Source organism: Echinops telfairi, unplaced genomic scaffold (genome assembly GCF_000313985.2).
Source record: "Echinops telfairi isolate 266 unplaced genomic scaffold, ASM31398v2 ScPeMD7_7469;HRSCAF=8507_0, whole genome shotgun sequence".
NCBI classification, from domain to species: Eukaryota; Metazoa; Chordata; class Mammalia; order Afrosoricida; family Tenrecidae; genus Echinops; species Echinops telfairi.
The window spans coordinates 93,006,251-93,026,210 of NW_022111372.1; the positions used below are offsets into that span (position 1 = coordinate 93,006,251).

Here is a 19,960-nt window from a genome sequence, read left to right on the forward strand (position 1 = left end):
TGTGCAAACTAAATTTAAGGAAGATGACGTGTTAGTAATTTAGAAACCCCTTCCAGGTAAGGAATTTGGAAATGTAATACAGATTCAAACAATAAAGGCAGCCCAGGTTTATTGACATCTGGGGGAAGTAGTGTTAAGCAGTGGTGTGGCTGAAACAGCGCCTAATGGCATGGCATTTCACAATTGGCAGCTAGGAGCCTAGCAGGTCCCTGGCAGGGCTGTTTAAGAGTTAAGATAGCTCCCTCAGGCTTTGATTTCTGAGTGGCCATCTCATCATTCTGAGTATAAAAATAATGCACGGAAATAATAAATGAGCTATTTGCCCAACAAATGACCTAGCCAGTGGGAGGAAATTTCAGAAGAGGACTCTGAGTATGTACAGATAAATCGAGTTGGGAGAATGATTAAGGAGGAAGGCTCCTAAGATAAAATGTCTTTGCAAAGTTTGCCCTGAGGGAAGAGGTCCTTCCCCAGCAAGGAGGGCAAGTCCTGTCCATTTTTACAGGAGCGTTGCATGTGGATGGCGGATTTATTTCCTGTGGGTCCCAGGAATTCTGGAGCAGGCCTTCAGGATGATGTTGGTGATAGGGAACAGCGACTTGATGAAGGCAAATCAATAATTATCTCTATATTTGCTTCACTTTTTTCCATAGACATATGCTAAGGGAAAAAATTACTTTCCTTAGAAGAGCAAAGTTCACTGTACCAACGAGCAGAATGGGGCGTGGAAGTGCATCGGTGTATGGCTGAGCCCTTAAGCCAAGGTTGGCAAGATCCAGGTTCACTTACACCCTTCCTCTCTTCCTTCCGTGTTGATCTAGTGAATGTTTGGATAGGGCTAGGGAGAGGGTGAGAATAAGCCTGACCTGTCGTCTCCAGGAGCACACAGCCTTGTGAGGGACAAAGACACACAGGTCAGCACAGGAATGCACATCAGATGGACTCCTAAGGGTGGTAAGAGTCAGGCAGGAAGAGAACAGGAGGCTACACATGAGAATAACAGGGGCAGAGTGAGCGCTGACTGCGATCCAATGTTCAGCAAAGACCACTGAGAAGATGGTCCTTCAGCTGCCATCCGAAAGACGAGGAGAACCTACTGTGGAAAGGGCATTCTGGAAAAGGTGATCTGGAGATGACCACCATGGAATCAAGAGTCCAAAGAGAGTCCCCCAAAGGATAAAATACCTAGGAATCAATCGATCTCACCAAGGATGTGAAAGACTTTCAGAGGAAAACTACAGAACAGAATGGAAGTACACACCATGCTTATGGACCGGAAGACATAACACGTGACAATGTCAGTACTACCCACATCGCTCTATTGTTGTGGTTGTGAGGTGCCGTCCAGTCAGTTCAGACTCACGGCGACCTACGTACGAAAGAACGCAACACTGTCTGGTCCTGCGCCATCCTCACAATTGTTCTTACGTCTGAGCTCATCGATGTAGCCACAGTGTCAATCTATCTTGTCCAAGGTCTTCTCTTTTTCAGTGCCCTGCTACTCTACCGAGCACGATGTCCTTCTCCAGGGACTGGTCTCTTCTGATAACACGTCCGAAGTATGTGAGCCCAAGTCTCGCCATAACTAGCATTCTGGCTGTACTTTTTACAAGACAGATTTTTTTTTCTTTTAGCCGTCCATGGTACCTTCACTATTTTTTCAAATGCACCCATTCTTCTTCAGTCTTCCTTATTCAGTGTCCAATTTTCACGTGCAGATGAGGCCACTGAAAATACCACAGCTGGGGTCAGGCATCTTAGTCCTCAAATTAACCTCCCTGCTTTTCAACAGTTTAAAAAGGTCTTGTGCAGCAGATCTATCCAATGCAAAGCATCGTTTGTTCTCTCGACTGCTGCTTCCATGAGCACTGATTGTGGAGCAGAGCAAGATGAAATCCTTGCAAGTGCGACCTATTCTCCCATAATGTTACAGACTGGTCCCGTTAGGAGGATGTGGGCTTTCTTTACACTGAGTTGGAATCCACACTGACGGCTGCAGTTCTTCGTCAGCAAGTGCTTCAAGTCCTCCTCGCTTTCTGAGGAAAGGTGTTAGTGGACCATTGGGAGCAGAGCTGGAGATAAAGACGCAAATGTGGGAACTCTTCACAGGTCAAAAGTCTTGATTATGAGGCACCTTAGGGAAGTCACCTTGCTGACAGGGCTGGGACTAGGGTGAAGCAAGTGCTATGCTCAGCATTTTAAGAGTAGGGTTTCCAAAAAGGTCTCTGTAATTAAGAGTAACATTTTAATGAATGATTAAAAATGAAAGGCTAAGATGGACAAGGTGTCAAAACTTAAAATACGAATATGATCAGTAACCATGTTGTGACAAGCCATATAAGAACCTGAGGCAAGGAGAACAATTAGTCATAGAGACTTTGTTTCTCTTTACAATTTTGATGTTTTGATCACTGTTCACACTAGTCCTGGCTCTACTACCTGGCCTTCCCAACCCATGAAATGAAGGGTCAACCACTTAACCCTTTGTCCTGAAAATAAGTATCATGGAGGAAAAACCCTAACAAAACAAATTATTGCAAACCCTCTGGTGTTGTAGAGTGTATCCTTCCTCATTACTCTGGAGACTCTGGGCCAGAAGGGGTATAATAGTTCCTCAATAAATATTTCTGGTGATAATGTTAATAGCTAATCGATCATCAGTTCTTTTCTTCTGCAGGTCACGAGGTAGGTCTGAACCCCCGGCCTTTGGTTAGCAACTGAGTGCTGGTGCCACCAATGCTGGCCACTAGACTTCCGGTTTGGAGAACCAGGAGTTCCCCTGCAAGGGCAAACACTGTTGAAGCACACTGAAAAGAAACCTGTAGAAGGACAGAAAAGTAACCCTAAAGAGATCACCTTCTCCCACAGGGATGGTGTTTTATAAGTTGGGTGTTTAAGCCCAATAGTTCCTGGGAGAATATATTTCTTGAATTCATTCATTCCAAAACATATATTCATCAAACCATTAATATGTGTTAGGTCTGGACCAAATACAAAGAGACTCATGGAGGCAGATCCCCCACTTTGTATAATAGTCCTAATGCTGAAAATATGATGTGAAAATATGAAGGATATTTTTTGCACATCAAATCAATCAAACTCCTTACAGGGTAAGGAATCTATGGAGGCTAGTTTTGAAAAGCAACACTCATTTACTTCTCCTTAAGAATAGATCAAGGGCTCAAGTAGAAAGAAAATGTTTTGAGAATGATGATGGCAACAAATGGACAAATGTGCTTGACACAATGGATGGATGGATGGATTGTGATAAGAGTTGTACGAGCCCCCAATAAAATGTTTTTTAAAAAAAAGAAGAATAGATCTATACCCTCAATAAAACGATTTCTCTCTATATAAAGAATAGATCTATATGTGTGAGTCCTTTGTAGCATAAAGATGGCACAGAATTGGTTTATGCTTTGTTCTGTTAGTCAATATAACCCCTGTGAGTCATGGACAACGTCTCAGCAACTCACAACAACAAGTGGCTCACCATAGAAACTAGTGGAACTCCCAAGACCATGAGCCCAAGACACCCCAAAACAAAACTTGAACACATCCTAGGACTCAACTTTCAGCCTACAGGAGGGCCTGTAACACCAGGGACGTGTGCGGTCCTGGGAGCAGTCAGCAGGTGGGAGACAAAGATGACAGCAGTGGCCCACGGACCAAGCTCAGAAGGCAGGAAGCCACCGGAAAGCAGGGCAAATGGAAATGGCAAGTCCAGGGAGGAAGGGGGACAGTGTTGTTACATTGTGGGCAATGGCCGGCAGGCTCATGGATCAAAATGCAGGTGAATTGTCGAATGGAAACCCAATTTGTTCTGTAAACTTGTGCCCAAATCACAATTAAAAAGTTTTTCTTTCTTTTTTTTTTCTTTTTTAACATTTTATTAGGGGCTCATACAACTGTTATCCCAATCCATACACACATCAATTGTGTAAAGCGCATTTGTACATCGTTTCTCAAAACATTTTCTCTCCATTTAAACCCCCGACATTAGGTCCTCATTTTAAAAAAGTTTTTCTTTCAAAAGGTGACTCACACCGTTGGGGTCATACTAAAATACTGGGCAATGTTCATCTTTCTCTTGCCGCACTCCATGGGCCTAGCTAACTGTCTAGATTTATCTAACTTCAGGGGAGCCACGTGCGCCTGAAAAGGACAAAGAGGAGTCAAGGAGTGTAGGATGACGGCGTGCTGGGCGCAATTGTGTGCACACAGATGGCAGTACAGGAGACGCGAGAAGAAAGCGCTCTGGCGTTTCTCCATACTTCTTGCTGCACATCTGTTTTCAAAGGCCAAGACTCTATTTTTCAAACAACTCCACCCATCATTGGGGCTCTTTGATCTGTAAAGGATGCGAGGGGAGCCGTGGACATTGAAGGATATAAATGGCTTTGAAAGGTCACTTAGCAAAAGGAAGCCAACAAGGAGGAATCCCCTGAGAAGCTGAAGGGGGGCAAGCCAGTTGTGCTGAGTTACTTGCCCAAATGAAAGAAAACTCTCGGAGGGGCCATGTGGGACGACTGAAGGCGTGGTCGCGGTTAGCGCTCTCGGTCTACCTCTCCGGTGATGTTCGGATCCATCTTGGCATCCCGGCGGCCAAGTGTACCTTTCCCGAGATGCCAGAGAGCAATGGCAATCTTATCTCTTCGTGTAGCTTCTTGGATAGAAGATTTCAGTTCACTTCCAAGCTCTTTCATCCCTTATCAAATACCAGGTATTTCCTAGGGCTTGTGGTGATGGTCTCCTGCACTGTCTCCTTCCCATAAAACAACTGATTCCTGCCAAGAGCCAGGCTGTGGATGGATCTGCGTGTGGAATACATGGCCGCAGAGCCCTCAGCAGTGCTGAAGCAGGTAAAGAGCGAATGGAAAAAGGTTTCTTTTCGCCTTTCCATGTGGCATCAAAGGGAGTTGGCAAGAAACAAAGAAGAAGGGGGGGTGGGGGGAGGAGAAAGAACCTTCTAAAAATAGCCAAAGTCCTTAAAAAGAAATCATGCAAAAGGAAACACGTTTCATCCCGTCCTATGGAGGCTCTGCAAAAACTAGCAGGCTGGCCCTGGGGCAGGTGATTATTTTCCTCCTGCCCTTTGGCTGTGACACCCACTGGGTCCCTTTACAAGACCCGGCCCTGCCCTGGCCTTTCTCCTGCGTGGTGCTGGATGCCGCTGCAGGAGTGCAGCTCTCTCAGGCCACAGCTGTGGCCTCTCCCTTCCAAGAGCCAGAATAGACTCCGACACGGGAAACGAGCTCAATGGAGTTGGCAGGCCTTCTTCCTAGCTGAGCACCCTAAGACACAAGACCGAGTGCTCGGATGGCTAACTGCTCTGCCAGAGACGCCTGGCTCTCGTCTGTTGGGCAGCCACGTGAGTTTCCTTCCATTTATTGGGGGCGTTTTGAGGGAGAATAGAGCCCTGGGGAAGGCGGCGGCCCCAGAGAGGGGCGACGTGACAAATCCGGGCCTTGGCACTGTTTGGTTCTTGGCTGAGTCACAGATTTGCTCTGCTAAGCCGCTCTGCTTCTCTGCGTCACAGCTCTCTTGGGCAGAGAAAGCGTTATTACTGATTAACCTGCGCAATGGAAGGGCTAACAAATAGAAAATAAATTGCCTAATGCAGGACCTAAGAGTTCCTGGAGGGTATAAGCAGTTCATATGCTTGGCCAATAACCCCCAGGTGGACCGTTCGATTGTACCCCGGGCTACCTCAGAAGAAAGGCCTGGTGATTTATTTCTGGAAATCAGCCACGGAAAGCCCCATGGACCCCATGGACTACTCTGGCACCTACAGGGCCACCATGAGTCACATGGATCCGATGACAACTGTTTATATCTATTTAGGCACCCTGAGATGCTTGTTTATTTGTATAAATGTTTTGTGAAATATTAAGGGCTATAAAAATTCAGATAACCAGGCCACCAAAATATAGACTCCGATTAACCATAGTAGTAATATCTTCTGTTTCCTAAGCATGCACTGTATACAAGGTCCTTTCCAGTCTTAAAGGAGCCCTGGTAGTGTGGTAGGTTATGCATCAGACCCCTAATCACAAGGTTGGTGGTTCAAACCCACCAGTTGCTCAAAGGGAGAATGATGAAGCTGCCATAAAGATTGATAGCTTTGGAAGTTGGGAGGGGCAGTTCTACTCTATTTGATAGGGCTGCCATGCCTCAGAATGGATTTGACTGCTGTGAGTTCCCATCATTGCTCTAGTACCGCCTTCCTGGTCCCCAGGATGGGGTTGGTATTATTAATAGCTTTATGTCGAGGAGGCAGCTGAGGATCAAATCATCTGAGCCCCTTGTCCATTGCGCAGCAGAAATGGAAACCCAGATCTATGACTCTCGGGTTATGGGAATTTCCCTTTTCCACCGCGTCTCGAACCTAATCTGAAGCTGGGTCATTTACCCCAATTCCTGCGGTTGCCCGCTCTCTCACCCCAAGTCATGTGTCAGCGGCAGCAAAGTGCACAAGGACCGAGGTCAGGAGAACTCCAGTGATGGACAGTCACCTTGGAAAGGTCTCTGCTACCCTCAGGAAAGGGCTGGGGGGCTGTTGGACCGTGTGGAGGGGGCAGTTCAGTGTGGAGAGAGTAAGTTTGCAAGGGTTCGCTTTCAGGGCACACAAAGGTCTCCTTCAGGACAATCTTGGCTGGGCGACACACATTATAGAAACTGGAGATAAAAAGAAAGATAGGTTCACTTCATTCCAAAGGCTGCTTTGGTTCCTTGCCCGCATTTCTTCCACGTTTAAGACCATGGACACAGGAGTCAGACAACCCAACCTTGAGATTGGGGCTCCATGTTTATTCAGTTGCGTGACTTTAGATCAGTGATTTAGCTCTCTGAACCTCAATGTCCTCAGCTATGAAATGGGGGCTAAAAAAAAAGCAAAACTGACCGAACAAAACTGCTGTGAAGGTTAATTACAGTAATGTGTAGAGCGCTTAGGATCGTACCTGGTACCCAGAAACTGCTCACACAAAGGTCGCTCTATTATTTATAGGCATGTCCAGAACGGGCTGTTGGGAAACATATGGCAGAGGAAGCCCTCAGCATGTCCAACAAGATAACAAAAACACATACTTCAAAAGACTGAAGTAAATCGTCTAGGTCTTGAGAGGAAGAGGGGAGCCAGCAAGCAGCCCATCTTCCTAGGAGTTGCACAGGCTGCTGATTTTGAGAAAGGAATGTCCTTGCTAGGCTGGATCTGGAGATTGTAACTGGTACAACAGATTCCAAAGGTTTTTAGAGACGAGTCGGCCAGAGACGGATAGGGGAAAGCACTCGAGGACTTCCAGAAATCCTGCAAAATCACTTTGCATTCCCTTCAAAGCCCTAGGTTTGTAGGAAGGTTGCTTTCCTTTAAAATGCACGCAGATCTTTGGGCCAGCAAGACAGTCATGGCAGGGGTGTAGTACGGGGCATCCAGACAGAACTGGAGTCTGCAGAGGGCTGTCCTACACCAGCGAACACTCCTGACTGCCGGTAGAATGATGCTCTTTAACCAGGAAGTGCTAGGAGGCAGACCACCTGGACTACAGGGATTTCACGATCTGGAATTCAGAGAAGAAATCAAGCATGTTGGAGGGAGTCCTTTGAGGATGTGCCTGTGTATCCACTTATATTTTTCAGCTCTTCCTTAAGGACTCTGAGAGTTAAGGCTGGATGGAGCTGTGATACAGATGGATTGGACTAACAGTCCCCACGTCCTCCCTGCATGCAGGCCCTTGCACGCATCTAAGCCTCTCTTACTTAAAGTCTGGGTGATGAGTCTGGTGTGACTATAGGTCATTCCTTAAAGGCAGAGACTGTGATTTCTACTCCAGGGCCCATAATCCCTTAATGGCTAGATTATGTTTCAGAATCCAGAATTGGGGGGATTCTGGAGTGGTAGGACAATGCACCCACCTTAGATAATGTAACAACCCCAAGGGGGTCTGGAACAGCACCCTATAATCAAAGATGTTAGTATCAGATTATATAAGTCTTAACACAAAGTTGGATGTGAGGTATCAGGCCCTTTGTCCCTTTTTCCTATCTGATTTCAGGGTATGACCGGGCAGTCTGCCTGGCAGGCGCTAGGGGGGCGGGGGTGTCTGACGTCAAGAGAGCGGCGACATCCTGGCCTTCTGCATGTGCTATTTGACTTTGAAAGCCAGAGGACAGTTTCTTTTCAGTGACCTGGAGGCTCTCCAGGTGGCGCTTACACTAAAACAACAAGAGAGAAAGACTACTGAACCCAGAGGTTCTCTGTTGTCTTGGAAAGTGACACGACGCATCACGAGACAAGACTCTGAGAACTCTTCACAAGGATACTGTGGTTGGCATGGAAGCGAACGAGAAGATGTGATACAGAGTGATGATGAGAAAAGTCTAAACTTACTACTTAGAAACCTCTTTTCCATTATTGATAAAATATTACGACAGGCTAAAAGTCAAATTTCTTTTACTATAAATCAACAGGACAGATGAGTGGCAAAGCCAACCATGAGCTACACGGCTGATGATAATCAAGTCAATGTCTGTTGAATGCTTACAGTTTTTCACCTACTAGGCTCCGTGCTCCGTGTGCATTATCATCTCATATTTATAGCAACTCTATGTGGTCTTATAGAGCCCTGTTTCCTCGATGAGGAAATGGAGGCTATGTGAGATTGGATGCATTTTCTAGGGAATGTCCAGCTAGGACTCAACCCCGAGTCTAGTTGGTCGTATGTTGCTCAACAACATCTCATGATGAGAAAGATTGTGATTTACAACACTTGCCAATTTCCTTGGGAGAAATACTTCTGCTGTGGCTGATTTCAAGCTACCAACAATTTAGCAACCAGCTTATAACATTTCTGACTATTTAATGACTGGCTTTTATGAACGTGTCGGAGCTGGCTCCAGCACATCACTGTCCATTAGATCCCATTGCCAACTCAATGGTTACTAGACTCGGAGGATGAGATTTCAGCTGGTGAAGTGACTTGGGAGCAGCATGCTGGTATACTATCCTAGACTAGTCAGTTGCACCTAGGTCAAACCCAGGTTAAATCACTGAGGGCAGAGCAGGGAGGGGCAGGGGGGCGGCGCGGACAGGACAGAAGCATACGATCTTCCTTTCTTCAGACACTGTCCTTCTGTCCAGAGAGGAGTGAGATGGGTTCTTGCCAACCAGATACTTCTGGGCAAAAATAACCGAACTTGGAATTTTTCAGCCCCGATGAATCTTTTTCTTGGTCAGACAAGGACTTGAGTCTCAGAACGAATGGGTCTGCTCCTTTCTTCTCAGAGACCCATAATTTCCACGGTATTTCCTTTGAAGAAGTAAAGAGTTTTTGCTACCAAACAAGAGCAAGAGTGGGCTTGCTTCTAACAAATGGAAAGGAATTCTAGCCTGTTGCGAACCCAGTCAAGATACTCCGGCGGTTGCCCTGGCTTCTTTGTGAATGCCTGCAGGGACACGCTGCCATTCCAAGCCACAGTGAGCTAATGGACAAAGAACTCTCCTTGGGGTTTCTTAGACTTTAAATCTTCGCAGGAGAAGAAAGCCTCATCTTTCTCCCCCAGAGCGGCCAGTGATTTTGAACGGCTGACCTTGTAGTTGATACCCAACAAATAACCTATGACTCTACCAGGGATCCTGCCTGTAGGACACCACCTTCTAATTGGGGCTCCAGATAACATGCTTCATTGGAAGGTATTTGGAGGGGACGGGGCTGATCAAGAAGCAAGCACAGGGCACCTATTGTGTAACAGGCATTTGTTAAATATGGGTATTCACAATCCACTCACAGCAGCCCCGTATGACAGAACCGAATGGTCCCACAGGGTTTCCACAGCTGGATTTGAGTTGGACTCACCTCGATGACAACAGGATTTTATAGGCACAATCCCGATCTGTGAGCCTCATGAAGAGGAGTCCACTAGGTGTTGTTGGCTACCATTGAGTCTACCCATGCACAAAGAAGGCTAACCCATGCACAAAGCAACGAGATAGCATGCAGTCACGCACATCTCCACAATTGATTAGGAATCAGACCACTGGGATGCATCAGGTTTTCATTAGCTGATTTGGGGAAGCAGATCTTTCTGCCTTAGTCTGGAAGTTTTGCTGAGACCTGTTCAGCACTACACAGGCCTCCCCAGACTGATGCATAGTAGCTGCGCATAAGGTGTATTGTCCAGTAGTGGAGCTTGGGTCTCGCACACACAAGGCAAGCATTCTGCCACAGAACCACCAGTGTCTTCTGGAAAATACAGGTAAACATTACATTCATTCATTCCAAAAGTAATGATCAGCTTCTCATTAGGTGCCAGGCATTTTGTCAGGCACTGGTGTACCGTGGTGAACAAGACAGATTGGCTTCTACTATAATGGAACTGACAATCCAGACATGGAGAGAGGCATTAATTAAATAATCTCAATAACAAATGTGTAATTAAAAACTAAAGGAAGAGCTCTGGAGAAACATTAAGGGGTCGTATGAAAACTGGGAAAATCTGACTCGGTTAAGGTAGGCAGGAATAGTTTCCTTGAGGAATTGATCATTGAACTAAGATTTAAAGAGAACAAGAGATATACAAATGGGTGGATTCAAGAGGAGAAAAGTAATGCACCAGACAGACGAGCTGAGCAAAGGTCCTGGGTGAGAAGGACGACAGTGGTTTCAAAGAAACAAAAGGCAAGGCCAACTTGAAGGTAGAGAGAGGTGCGAGGAAGGACGTGCTGGGCTCCTGCAGAGCCCCGCAGGCCACTGAAGACTCTGGTCTTCATCGGACAGCAATAGGGAGTCACTGGAGGTTTCACCAGGGAAAGGTACCTGGCAATTACAGCCATGCTGCAATGAGGGTGTGTTCGACATACTATGCAAGCACCAGGGAGCCACGTAGTATATAACTGGTGTGTGTGGTGTGGAGGAACAGCAGGGAAGTCGTGGGTAGAGAATTTGGACAACTAAGATTTCTGAAGGCAATGATAATTCTGAGCTGAATTTCTGAAGGGTGAGTATGAGTTAACCAGGCCAAGGTGGGCGGGTGGAGAAAGAGAGAGAGAAATGCTGCTGGGATGAGCTACTTGGATTAAGGCCTGGGTGAGCGTAGGAGTGTGGGGTCATAAGGGGACTGCAAGAAGAAGCCAGTAAGGAAAAAGGCAAGAAACTGATCTCAGGGTCATGGTAGATGTTTGGGTTTTTTATCACGAGGGTGGTAGAGAACTCCTGGTCCAAATCGGATACACCTGTTAAAAAGATCGCGAGCAGCAGCCTGGAGTGGCGTGGAAGTGTGTAGCACCGAAGAGACAACAAGTTCTTGACATCAAGCCATCAGCAGTAGGGCTGGAGAGGAGAGGAGGCTTTTAAGAGACATTAAAAAAGGTAAATGAAACGGTCTTTAATGATTTCGACCGACCGCAGGACTGGTCTGAATGCAACAAATGCATCGATGGATGATGACTTTCTTCTTACGACCTGGTATATTGTCAGTTTTTGTAAATGTGCCAGGTGCCCTTGAGAAACATAATGCTTACAGATTGTTTGCTCTTTCTATATTCACTCACTTAAGTCCATTACATGTAATATATGCTTCAGTCTTCTAAATACTTGTTCATGTTTTTGTCTGTTGGCTCAGTTAATTTGGACAAAATATTAAGGTCTCTCACCGTCACTGTGGGGGTGCCAGTTTGTCTTTCTTTTTTCCCTGAGGACCTAGCATTAGGTGTACCCATTAGGCTAAACATTTTATATCATTCTGTTGAATTATTCTAGTTATCACTTTGTAGCCCTTTAATTCTTGACCATTCTTCATTCATTAAAGCTATTTTACCTGATATGATTATAGACATACCAGTTATTAACTTTTGTTGACATTTGCTACATACCTATTTTTCACCCTTTTACTTTAACCTTTCTGTCCTTCTGTTTTAAATGTATTTCTTGTATAAAAGGAATTTTTTAATTCCAGTAACCGGGAAATTTGGTCCATTTGCATTTATTGTGATCGTAGCTATATTTAGATTTATTTGTGTCACATAGTTTTGAGCAGTCACCTTGATGGGGAATTCTTTATTCTATTGTTCTTGATTCTTTGGATGAATAGGGTTTTACTCATACTATATTGTCTCTCTACCTCCACTAATGGTAGCTTAAATTTAATATACAGTGATACCTCCATTGTCGAACTCAATTTGCTCCAAATTAACGTTCAAACACCAAGAAGTTTGAGAACTGAATCCATTTTGTTCCCATTTAAGAAAAATGGAAAACCAAATGATTGGTTCTGAGGCCCCCAAATTACACTTACAAATTCACTGGAGGCCATTACCTCTTATCACTGTCTCAGACACAATATCGCCATCCAATCGTTTCTGATTTATCAAAATTAACTGTAACTTTCAACCTCTTTGATGGCTGGAGCTCTTTGTTGTGCGGTTAATGATTTCACACCTTTCACTACATTAGCCCTTTTAATCACATTCACATCCCCCCAAATGCTGATAAACATACAAGCAGCAACCTGACTCGAATTTCACAAGGACTTCTTTGTTTATCATGGCTCTCATCGTTCTCCCCTTAGCTTTACTGTGGGCAATACTAACTTTCTTTGGCGCTATGTTTACAATATTTTGCACTGAAAAGCCCAACAATGAATGTTTTCATGCACGATCACAAGCACGACACGTTGTCTGAGCGAGAGCAGCGCTCACACCGGAGGGTCACCCCTTCGTGTACGCCATGAGATGCGACATGCGTGACCCCCTCTTGGCTGGCATAAGTATTTCCAAATGGGAACTGTGGCGGACCATTGACATCGAGATTTCATTCAAGTTCCAGTAGTAGAAAGTGAGAGCTTGGAGGTGTTCGACAACTGAGGCATCGCTGTACCTATTTCTTTTCATTACGTACTCACCCTTGCGAGTTAAGATGCACAATGAACTTAACAGATATTTCGGTGGACTCGTAATAAGTGACCTGAGATGAGCCCAGATGTATCTGTGCCTTCATGGCTATAGGTGGGACTGCGGGGATCTGCAAAGCCAGCCGTCGGAAATGCCAGCCTCCCCCTTGAAGGGGGCAGAGGGGCTCACTACTCCTGTCAAGAGCGGCAGTCTCAGAAACTCGCAGGGGCCGTTCTACCGGGTCCTAGAGGGTTGCTATGAGTCAGGGTCAACTCGATGACAGTGGCTTTGGTGCATGTTTTCCCTGGCAGCTTAGCCACCACGGCCATGCTCCGCACAAATGACGCATACAGATAGCCAGCCTCACAAATGTCGCTTCAACAACTTCAAATAACGGAGAACGGAAGTCGAATGATGAGTGGGCATCACCACGTCTTTCGCCTCCTTCAGTGTCCCTACCATGTCTGTGGCTTAAATGTGGGGGACTTCCATAATGTCTTCCTCACTTGGGAGGGGTCCCCAAACTATTTTAGAACCAGATTGAAAAGTATTTTATGTTGAATATTTAATCGTAGTTGATCTAGACTACACCAGACTTCTACATAACCGGGGACTCCTGTCTCTTATGTAGAGGTCAGGCCACGTTATTATACAGCAATGAGAAGGAAAATTCAAATAGTTTCCGCACAAAAAAGGATCCATAGAAAGTAGTCAAAGACAGGAAACGTGTAACACCCTGAGAGACAAGGCAGTCCCATCCAGTTCTGCGTCTCCGTACTTCTGTCGCTGTACTCTGACAGCGCTCATGTGAGTACTGTACCCACTTCACCTTCACACAGCCGAGAGATGGGCAAGGTGCGGTTCATTCGGTGAACTTCTGAGAAGGAATGAATGGCTTTCCAGGGTCGATAGCCTATTTGTTCGTAGCAGTGGAGGCTTACTACCACATTCACACTGCAAAGTGACTGACCAGTATGTTCCTGGATGGGAGTCTGTACTTTATATCTGATTCACGTGTCAGAGCTCAGATTCCCTTTCAAAGGATACAACTGACTAAATATGTCAGCCTTCACATGCTGCTCCTGTCTTGGAAGAAGTACGGTCAGCGTTCTCCTTCGACGCAAGGTTGGCAAGACTTCATCTCATATGCTTTGGACATGTTGTCAGGAGAGACCAGTCCCTGGAGAAGGACATTAACCTTGGTAAAGTGGAGGGGCAGTGATGGATGGACCCAGAGGCTGCAACAATGGGCTCTGGTACAGGAGCAATGGTGGGGGGCGGGCAGGACTGTGCAGTGCTTTGTTCGGTTGTGCATTGGGTCGCTGTGGGTCGGAGCTGACTCTGTGGCAACCTGACAACAGCAATCACAACACGGTAGGCCAATCGGCTTGCTGTTCTTCTCATCTTGGGGTCACTGATAAACCCTTCCCTGAAAGCTTACCAATGCGCCACATCTCAAAGGGGAGGCTAGGCTCCACACCCACCGATGACAGGGAGTTCCTGGGGCCTGATCTCGATTTCCCAACATGCGTATTACCTGATTTTTCTTAGTTAATGGATTCCTTTATTCGAGCAATGTGTGTAATTCCTCCAAGGGCCGCTAGGCTGCTCCTTAGGAATGCCCTGCTGCACTGTGAGCTTCCTTGAGACCCTCGTTAACCAGAGGCTCGAAGGGCAAAAAGCCCGGGGCAAACCACTGCTTCTGATAGAAGTAACTTGTAAATAAAGTAAGAAATAAGGGTTTTCCATGCCTCTGTGACTTCCTTCAACAAAAGGGGACTGATCCTGGTCCAGGCCCAACACTGACTGGAGAAGCCCCCTGGGGCTGGGCTTAGAGGGAAGCCCACCCATAGCATGCAGTTTCCATGAACCAGAGGCAAACAGGGACCTCCATTGAGAAGATCCAAAGATAATGAGAAACTGAATTCTGCTCACTCCACACTGACTGTACATAGGACTGTGTGTTCGGTAATGGAGCATTATGGAGCCCTGCTGGTGCCGCGGGCAGGGGAAACTCAGCAACAGCTTTGAGGGAGGAAGCTAAGGATGTCTGACTCTCGGGAGCATTGGTGATGCTGAGATAAGCATAAGGTTGGTGGTTCAAAGCCACCAGCCACTCCTGAGGAGAAAGCGGCTGATTGCTTCTGTAAGTTTTACAGTCTCAGAATCCCTAAGTAAAAGATCTCTGTCCTGTGGGGTCACCGTGAGTCAGTCAACTCAATGGCAATGGGCAATAATTGGTAAAAAACCAAACTCACCGCCATGGAGTCCGTTCTGACTCATGGTGACCCCGTGGGACACAGAATGGCCCTTGTGGGTTCCTGATGCTGGAAATCTTCACAGGAACAGCAGGTGGCACCTCTCACCCACAGGGTGCCTGGTAGGTTTGACATGCTGATCGATGCCTTATCACCTGGGCCAAGCTGGGGGCATACTTTGATAAGTACTTGAAAAAAGGTATAGTCCCTTAGTTGCACTCGGAGGAGCCCTGTTGGTGCAGGGCTTACACAATGGGCACCATCCATTAACCACAAGGTCGGCAGTGCCACTGGGCGGACGATGAAACGTTCTACTCCTGGAAAGAGTTAGAGTCTCAGAAACCCACAGGGCAGTTCTGCTCTGTGCTACGGGGCTGCTATGAGTCAGAATCAACTTGATGGCAGTGCGGGGAGAGTTGTATTTTAAGAATGGGAGTCACTTTGCTATGCTAATGGGGAGGTGCCGCTGTCCCTCGTTGGAAGTGCTGACTTGCTTGACTTCAGATGGGGAGTGGCTCGAGGAACCAGAGGGAGAGAGCAAGAGGCTGGGCGGAGAGAGAGAGGGCTGTGGAGACAAGTGAGTGAAGATCCAGAGAGACTCACCGGCTTGTGAAGAAAGAGGAGGGAGGAGAGCAGATAGTGAGGAGTTGAGGGTGGAAAGGCCGTGTGCAGTGAGAGGTGAACATCTAGGTGGGCTGTCTGAGGTAGACCTTGAAAAGAAACTGAACTTTTGGCTGCTATCTGATGTGAAGGTAGCTAGACCGAGTTTGGCTAGTCTGGGGAGGGTATGTTTGGGTGATCTGAAGTTACATGCAGTTTTTATGGTAGACACAACATGCCTTTTGGGGAGGCCTCAAACAACAACTGAACCTGGCCCATGTGACTGCATAGGAAGGAGAGATGTGCCTGAAACATGAAGATGCTGGGGGGGCGAAGGGTAGCTCCACACTCACAAGGGCACAGCCTCCCTACTGCTCCCTGGTGTTATGTAGGTGCTGTTATCCAGGTGGGAGGCTCCCAGAGCTGCCTCAGGGTGGATGGATGGGTAGTGCAGGGCAGTGGAGGTGGGTGAGCTGGTCTTTGGTGAAATCCACGTGGTCTCTGAACACGATGTTGGGATTCCTCCTGGAGATACAGGCATGCATGGTGTCTTGCTGCCAGGTTGGCGTGCAGACAAAAGTGGAGCCTGTTGGTGGTGATGGCCAACATCTGGGCCACAAATGGCTTAAGGGAGATGAACTCTGCCAAGCAGGTGGGAGCGCCAGCCAAGGCGTCAAAACCCCTGTCTCAGCGATAGTCCCGCTGGTGTAGTCTCAGTGAAGCCACGCGGGGTTTTGACGGTGATTCAAGGGCAGGGAAGAGCTTGGTTTGCACAGATCTCAGACAGCTCCACCCCTTGTGAACTGTTGACCTTGGACAAGTCGTTAACATCTGTAAGCTATGGTTCCATTTTACTTAAAATAGAGTAATACTCATGGCCACCCCCTAGTGTTACAGCGAGGACTGCGTGAGTTACTCCTTCACACATGTTCACGACCGTGGTGACAATGCTACTACAAGACCATTGGACAATCGATGCACACAATTAGCACCACTCAAGGTTTGCTTTTTAAAAAGCTCCCATGTTAGCTTCCTGTTCTCTTTTTGCTTCTTTCTGTCACTGCCCTGTTATCTACCAGGGTGGCATTCTCCTAAATGGTGGGGCAAGCAGAGGTTTTAACACCCTTACATTCTGTGGGCGTTCATACCAAGGAACACGACCCAGCTACTATCAAAATGGATGGACTAGTCGTACAGGCAAACACACACACACATTTTAATGTGGGTTTTGATTAATTTTTTTTATCCGTCACACTCACTGCCATCGTGTTGATACCGACTCACAGTGACCCTACAGGACAGGGTAGGCCTGCCCCTGGGGGCTCCCTAGACTATAACTCTACCCGGGAACACAAAGCCCCATCTTTCTCCTGGGGAGTGGCTGGCAGTTTCAAATCGCTGACCTTGCAGTTAGCAGCCCAGTACATGCCCACCACGCCAAGCTTTATCCAGAGCGGTGTACTAATTCGTGCAGTTTTACACTGATCATGTACTACTGGGGTCTGCAAAGGTAGGTCTCTAGAAGGAGCCCTGGTGGCCCAGGAGGTTCATTGCTGGGCTGATAACTAAGAGGTCTGCAGTGCAAGCCCATCAGCCGCTCCGTAAGAGAACTATGAGGCGGTGTGCTCCCGTCAGATGGGCGGTCTCAGAAATCCTGTCTAGGGTCGCAGTGAGTTAGAAGCAACTCCATAGCCGGGGGCTGGGTTTGGGGGCTGGGGGTGCACAGAGTTAGGGGATCATAATATACCCTGGTGGTTTCGGAGTCACCAGAAGCCGATCTCCTATTAGAGAGCAGTAGGGTGCACAAAGGGGCAGCCTGCGTCTGTGTACGAGGCAGCTACGTGGGAAGCTGTGGAAGCAGACAGGGCCCGACCCTGCATTCGGAGCTGTCTCCTCACACTTCCTCTGCCACAGTGTTTGAACTTTTAAAATTCCCCGCTCACTAGTCCGAAGTGCCTTGATCAGGGGTTCCCTCCCCACCCCAACCCGCCAACCGCCCAGAATGTTTCCTTTTTACATAAACCCTTTGCTGGGGGCCCTGGAGGGCTTCCTGGGAGGACAGGCTCCGAGTGACCAGGTGGCTGCGCTTTCTGCCGCTGGCCTCTTGCAGCACCCACTCAAAACAGTGTGAGGGTGGAGGGCAAAACCTCCGTCCTGGCCTCTTGGCTTTTGTGGGTTTTGGTCAGACCCCGAGTGTTATTTTAGTGCAACTTCAGTGTTTAATTTGGGGCTGTGTGTGTATAGATCAGAAGCAGGGACCGAAACGTTTTGCCTTTTTAACTCTGACCAAATGATTAAATTCGAAGGTCTAAAAAAAAAAAATGCACCACCTGGCCTAGAGCTGTGTTTAATTGGCAAGTGGAAATCCCTCCCCTGCCAGGACCATCCTTCCATAACCACTGGCTACCCCCCGCCCCGGTCCCGTTTGCTGTGGGTACCACCTGGGCACTGTGTGGTCACGGAGTGGCCAGAGCCCAGAGGCGCTCCTCTGTCTTGGAGGGTGCACGCTGTCCCTTTGCTGGAAGAACACTCGACAGGTTCGCTTCCTTTCTTACAGCTTGGAGAGAGCCGTAACTAGCGAGCCATGGTTGAGGGGGAGGTGACCGCCGTCTCCTCCCTGTCTGAGACGTTCAACCTGGCCCCCATGGACTACCAGCAGCCCAGACTCCTCTACTGCAGCAACGGGGGCTACTTCCTGAGGCTCCATCCGGATGGCACAGTGGACGGCACCAGGGACAAGAGCGACGAACACAGTAAGCGCCCTCTCCTGAGCCCCTGGCCTTTCTGCGGTCTCCCAGAGCGGAGGGCAGCAGAAGCACTAAGTCCTGCCGCCCCCTGTCTGCAATTCTGTCTCTTCTGGCCGGGAGTGGGTAGCAGCCAGGGGCTCCCATGGTTATATACAAAGGGGGTCAATGGAAAATAGGGAGGGCTAGAGCTTGTGGCCTCTCTGAAGGCGATCTGTTTCGGGCTTTTAGTGGGAGGCTCTGCAGTTCCAACAAGACGGCCCTGAGATCCGGTAGGGCTGCCTGCGCAGGGTCCCTGGTTTCTGTACTGCGTGGAAAGTCTGGCCCCCAAGGCTGGCCAGGGCCCTGCTGGCCCCTTAACGGGGAATGCCAGCTGGGGGCGGGGTAGGCAATCCTGCACAAAGACGGGGCTCCGTTCAAGTTCGCTGACTCTCCACGCTAGGTTGTCACCAGGCTTGATGTGTGAAACCCTAGTTCACCGTCGTAGTCTCCCACGTTATAAATTAGGCAGCCTTCATTCTGCACATCGTGCAGATGTGGTTATGGTAACCAGGAGGGGCAAAGTGCTTCTCCAGACTGTGAACGAGGGAGCCCTGTGAGCCAAATGCCGAGCCTCTCTCTCCCAGGCCTTGTGCGAGGCCAGCTCCCAGATGAGGTTGAGATGTGCAGGGAGGGCTCTGCCTGACTGCCTAAGTCGACAGCCCACTTCCTCCTGCGTGTTTGCCCTCAGCATCTGAGAGGCCCTGAGCGCCGAGAAGGTAGGACAGTAGAGCAGCCACGAGTCACATCTGCTGTTGCTCCGGGGTTGGCAAGCTAGGGAGTCCAACATCCTGCACATCAAGGGCAGGGGCGTGTGGTCGACAGCAGGCAGCACAGAATGTAATGGCCCGCAAGACTGACTTTAAAACGCAATGGGAACACTGGCTCCCGCTTCTGGTGGTTTACATACTGATTACCTAGAGTCTAGACCCACCAAACCCGCCGCCATCGATTCGCTTAAGCCCTCCGAGAGCGTCATCTGTCCCGGAGCAGGCCGCCTCTTCTTTCTTTCTGCAGGGCACCGTCTGCAGGGCTAATGGGATGTGCATCCAAAGGGGACAAGCGCGTACTGGTATTATCCACCCACAGGTGATGGGGGTGGAAGTTGGCCTAAGGACAGACCTGGAGGCACTGCCCTCTGCTGGAAGGCTGAAGCCTGGGTTTGTAGCTGCAGGAGGAAATTCTCGGCATTTGTTTTGTTTGTTTTGCTTTTTCTTTTTTTTTAAAGTCATTTTATTGGGGGCTCATACAACTCTTATCACAATCCATACAGACATCCATTGTGTCCAGCACGTTTGTATATTTGTTGCCCTCATCATTCTCAAAACATCTGTTTTCTACTTGAGCCCTTAGTATCAGCTCATTTTCCCCCCTCCCTCCCCGCCCGCACCCATGAACCCTTGATAATTTATAAATTATTATTATTTTGTCAT

General features: G+C 47.9%; 1 protein-coding gene across 5 annotated transcripts in view; it reads left to right on the plus strand.

The window, feature by feature from the left end:
- FGF1 (fibroblast growth factor 1) overlaps positions 1-19,960 on the plus strand; it is a 129,887-nt gene that overhangs the window by 84,643 nt on the left and 25,284 nt on the right. For 3 of the 5 annotated variants that reach the window (XM_045284894.1, XM_045284895.1, XM_045284893.1), the window contains exon 2: positions 18,302-18,497. In XM_045284894.1, the coding sequence (XP_045140829.1) occupies positions 18,329-18,497 (169 nt within the window). In that variant the 5' untranslated portion in view covers positions 18,302-18,328. Of the gene's footprint in view, positions 1-5,102; positions 5,372-18,301; positions 18,498-19,960 lie in introns of those variants that run through there. The other 2 variants (XR_006679550.1, XM_045284892.1) reach the window with 1 other exon arrangement.